At 64.0% G+C, this 4636-nt stretch overlaps 1 protein-coding gene across 2 annotated transcripts; it reads right to left on the reverse strand.

The window, feature by feature from the left end:
- Positions 1 to 1782: 1782 nt before the first annotated feature.
- GBX2 (gastrulation brain homeobox 2) lies at positions 1783 to 4241 on the reverse strand. Of its 2 annotated transcripts, none has more exons than XM_042953463.1 (2): positions 3719 to 4241; positions 1783 to 2673 (listed from the first exon to the last, which is right to left on the reverse strand). In XM_042953463.1, exons 1-2 carry the CDS (start codon positions 4239 to 4241, stop codon positions 2150 to 2152), a joined length of 1047 nt encoding a protein of 348 aa, XP_042809397.1. In that variant the 3' UTR covers positions 1783 to 2149. The 2 variants fall into 2 exon arrangements, with proteins under 2 accessions (XP_042809397.1, XP_042809398.1); XM_042953464.1 differs by having other exon boundaries at positions 2483 to 2673; positions 3652 to 4241.
- Between the last annotated feature and the right edge of the window lie 395 nt (positions 4242 to 4636).

A 4636-nucleotide genomic window follows, 5' to 3' on the forward strand; every position in this document is an offset into this window, starting at 1 on the left:
AGCGGCCGGGCCTCGCCGACCGGGCGCCAGGGCAGAGAAAGGCCCCAGGGCTCTAGGTGGGGGACAGGAAGGAGCCCCCAAGCTCTCCGCGCCCCGCAGAGCCGGCCGAGGCCTTCGGAGGACCGGCCACTCCGTTTTATTGTGCTCAAAACCCAAGTCTGGGCCATCTTCCGCCGCTGGAAGTCTTGGGAACAGCGGCGGGAAACGGTGACTTGGTCGCGTCCGTCCCTCACCTTGTGCCCGGAGTGCCGGTGGAGGCCTCGGTCCCCGCGTAAATTAAGCCAATACGAGTATTGACCTAGGGCGACGAGTCCCCCCTTCTTGGGCTGAGAGAGCCGCGGTGGGTACCGCGCGCGGCGGCTTCGGCCCCGCTCCCCACCGGCAAGGCCGAGGCCGGGGAAGCCTCTGGCTTCTCTTCGCCCTTCGGGCTGCAGGTTTGCAGGCCGCGGCCAGGGCTCTGGAGCCGCGATCGCTCACTCTCGCTCGTCCGCTCCACGCCCCCCGAGCACCCCGGGCCTGCCCACGACTATCTCCAGGGGGCCTGGCGGGGTCGGGAAAGGAGCGGGCGTCCCGGGCTGGGCTCCGGCGGTGGGGGGGGGGGGGCGGGGGAGCGGGCCAGGGGGTCGGGGCACGCCCCGCCCGCGCCCCGTGGGCCTCCGGGCCGAGGCGGGGAGCCGCCCGGCTCTCAGGCACCCCCGCGGGCCCGCCGCCCACCCGCCGGCCTTCCTCTTCCCTTCCCCCGCTTTGTGCAGCCGACCGCCCCGGCGCCCTTGGGGTGGGGCGGTGGTCGGGTCCCGCCCCTCCGACCCCGCCCGCCGAGGGAGGTGCCCGGCCCGCTGGCGCTCACGGCCCGCCTCCGCCTCCGCGCGGAGCGCTGCCCGGAAGCCCTGCTCGGTTTGGTGGGTTTCTGCCCCGTCGGAAGATAACGCCCGGAGCCTGATTTATGGGCCCTCGGCCCAGCCTGGGGAGCGAGCACCGCTTCTTTTCGGATCGGGGATGTGTGTGGGGGGAATGCGTCTCCTCCCTGGCTGTGGTCGATTTAGAGCATCGGGAGTTAGTGGAAAGCCACCAGTACCCGCACTCGCTTTCCCTCCTCCGGGCGCCCGCCTCTTCCTCTGGCCCAAGTTTGCCAGCCTCCTAGGTAGTGGTTAGACCATGCAAAAGGGGGAGATGTCAGCTTTCTCAGGTGAAAGTGAGGCTCCCTGAAATCTATAACCCAGCTAGAGCTCTTGCTCGCCAATTAGAAACCTGGGAAGGCGCGGGGTGTGCTGTGTCCCGCCAGCCTGCGGAGACCAGGACAGGGGACTTTTATCCAGTGCTGGTCCCAGACTGGCTGCCTGGCCATTCTCCGGTGGTGCCCTGTAAACACTCAAATCTGGACACACTCACGAGACCCAGAGATTGGTCTTTTTGTTTTTTTTTCCTTCTCTCTCTCTCTCCTTTTTATTATTCACAAGACTGCGATTGTTTAAATGTCATAACTTATAAGAAAATAAGCTACATTGAAATAAATTAAACACAACAGAGACGTGCTTCCAAACATGGCTCAGATAGGATGTGCAACCCCAGGAAAGAACGCCAGGCAAAACCAAAGCAAAGCAAATTTCCAGGCTGCCCCCAAAACGTCTGCTTTTCGGTCAACTTAAAAAAAAAAAACAAAAACAAACAAAAAACAAAACAAAACAAAAAACCAAAAGAGAAACAAAAACGAGGGTTTGTTCTTCAGTGTTATGTTTACCTTTGGAAAAGTATGGAAAGGTGGCTGCTATCCGTGGAGGATTACAGCAGAGGTTCTGTTTTCTTCTGGAATGTGAGTGGAGAACATTACAGGGCAGTTTGGTCCTCTAACTTTCAAAATACTGCAGCTGAGATCCAGTTTATATAGATATCTATGTACAAAGTAGGATAGTATAATAAATATTTACTGTGTCATCAGGCATCAGGTAGAGCTGTAGCCCCTTCGAAAGCAGTCTTCAGCCTTCTGAATGAATATACTCTCAGTGTGCTTGGGATGTCCAAAGTTGGGTGTGTGTGTGGGGGGGCGGGGGTGACTTTGAGTTTTGCTTCAAACATGGCAGAGGCCACCGTGGTTTCCTTCCAGAGCCGTAGCTTCTCCAACGGCGGTCCAGGCCCTGGCTCTCCCTGGGCCTCAGGGTCGGGCCTGCTCCAGCTGCTGATGCTGACTTCTGATCGCGAACCTGCTGACGTGGACGGGGATGGGGACGACGATCTTGGGGTTCCTGGAGGGCTCCCCTGTCTTGGAATTGGCGTTGCCAGCCTTCACCCGTTTCCACTTGGCCCGGCGGTTCTGGAACCAGATTTTCACTTGCACCTCGCTGAGTTTGAGGGCGTGGGCGATCTGCGAGCGCTCGGTCAGCGACAGGTACTTTTTGCAGTGGAACTCCTTCTCCAACTCCAGCAGCTGCTCACTGGTGAAGGCAGTCCGCCGCCGCCGGTTCTTGCCCGTGGACGTGGTGCTGCCCGCGGCGCCGCCGCTCGGCGGGGCCTCCTCCAGCCCGTGGCCGGGGTCTTCCTCCTTGTGAGCCGCCTGGCCGGTCAGATTGTCATCCGAGCTGTAGTCCAGATCGCTCTCCAGCGAGAAACTCTCCTCCTTGCCCTTCGGGTCGTCTTCCACCTTTGACTCGTCTTTCCCTTGCCCTCTGACAGCCCCGACTGAAAGCAAAACCAAACGGCGTTTTATTACATTTCGCACACTGGCCTTCTTCCCCTTCCCACCGCCACTCGGGCCTCCCCCGCCCTTAGCGGATTGTCTTTCTATGACATTAACACATTGTGATTTCCTGGCCTTTGAGGGGTAGAGAAGGGGGGGGGGCGTGAGAAAGCTCAAAGGAGGAGAGGAGACAGGACAGGCGACGGCCCTTTGCCCAGAACCATCACTCAAGGGGCCGCCAGGCCTCGTCTGCACCCTCCCAGCCTCCGGCAGCTTAAGGCAGAAGTAACAGGAGGCGTGAGGCCCAAGAGAGCAGCATCCTCTTTGTCCCTGGGGTGGGGGCTGGGTGAGGACTGAAGGGGGAAATTCACGATCCATCTTGCCTCCCCCCACCCCCCAGTGAAGATTCAGTGAACCTCGATTTCATCGCAGCCAAAGTGGGGCCACAGGGAGGTGGAGATCCCAGACCGGGTCTTTTCTTTCTTTTTTTTTTTTTGAGGCAGATGATGTTGGCGAAAGGGAAGTTTTGTAGCCTTAGGAGAAGTTCCCACAAGACACCCCAACACACACGCAGACGCACAGCCTCCCGGGAATCGGGTTCTCCCGGGCAAGCACCAAGCCCAGTGAAGGGGGTTAATAGGTCTGGGCGCCCCTGAGCACACGCACGGTTGAGACGCGCAGCCCAACCCGCCAGCCCTAAAGGCTGAAACTCATCCAGGACCCCAGGTCACGGCGCGCGGGAGGGGGGACAGACTCCTCCAAACTCGCCGCCGGACAGACGAACAGCCGCCCGGCACAGCAGCTGGCCCCGAGGGCTAAATGCTACTACCCCTAAGCCCTAGCTTGTTGCTCGGCTCTAAATGCCCCCCGGAGGCCTCGCGGCACCGCTCGGCCGCGTCCTCCCGCTGCTCCGGAGAGGGGGGCCGGGGCGGGGGGTCGTGTGGGGGGCTTGGCCTCGCCCCCTCTGCGCCCGCGGGAACCCGGAGCGGGCTCGCCCCCGCCCCCCCTCCCGCCCCCGCGCCCCGGCCGCGCGCGCCGCCGACTCACCGAGCGACGCCTGCACCGCCTCGGCCGCGGAGAAGGCGAGCAACGAGCCCTCCTTGGCCAGGAAGGCTTTGCCGTCCTCGGTGTCGGCTTGCAGCGCCTCAGCCTTGTCGAAGTTGCCGCCACCCGGCAGCGGCTGCGGCGCGAACTTGCGGGCGGCCGCCGCCTCCTGGTGCTGGGGAGACGCGGAGAAGCCTCCGGGCAGCGTAGCCATGAGCGTGGAGGTGAGCGCCATGCCCTGCGCCAAGCTGGAGCAGAAGCCGGTGGGCAGGCTGGGGATCTGGTGGTGAGGGTGCGCGGGCGGCAGCGCGGGCTGCAGCGCGGCCTGGGGCAGCGCGGGCGGCGGCGGCGGCGGCGGCGGCAGCACCACCGGCCGGTAGGGCATAAACATGGGGTAGCCGGTGTAGACGAAATGGCCGGGGCTGGGCTGCGGCGGGCTGCCGATCAGCGAGTCTATGCTGAAGGCGGTACTACTCCCCAGCGGGCGCTGCATCATCATCAGCGACGGCGGGAACGCTGCGCTCATAGACGCGCTCGGAAGAGGCCAGCGAGAGGCGAAAAGTCCCCGCGCCGCGCCGCCGCCAGGAAGCCCGCCGGGCGCCGGGAGCACAGCCGGGTGCGCCGCGCAGGGGCCGAGCCGGACCCTGAAAGCAGGCGCCGCCGACCCTCAGCCCTGAGCGGGTTGCATGCCCGGCGGGAGCGGGTGCGGGCAGCGCGCGGGGTGAGGTCGTGAGCTCCGGAGTGGAGAGGGCACCCGGGCCCCGCGGGCTCGCTGGAGCCGCTGCCCGCCTCTTGCCCGTCGGAGCCCGCGCGCGTGTCGTCTGCCCCCCTCGGCCCCGGCTCGCAGCCGTCAGTGCGTCCGTCTGTCCGATCCGCAGTCCGTCGCCTCCCGCGGGCCGCTGGGGAGCGCGCGAAGCTGGC

The sequence above is a fragment of the Panthera leo genome, chromosome C1 (genome assembly GCF_018350215.1).
Source record: "Panthera leo isolate Ple1 chromosome C1, P.leo_Ple1_pat1.1, whole genome shotgun sequence".
NCBI classification, from domain to species: Eukaryota; Metazoa; Chordata; class Mammalia; order Carnivora; family Felidae; genus Panthera; species Panthera leo.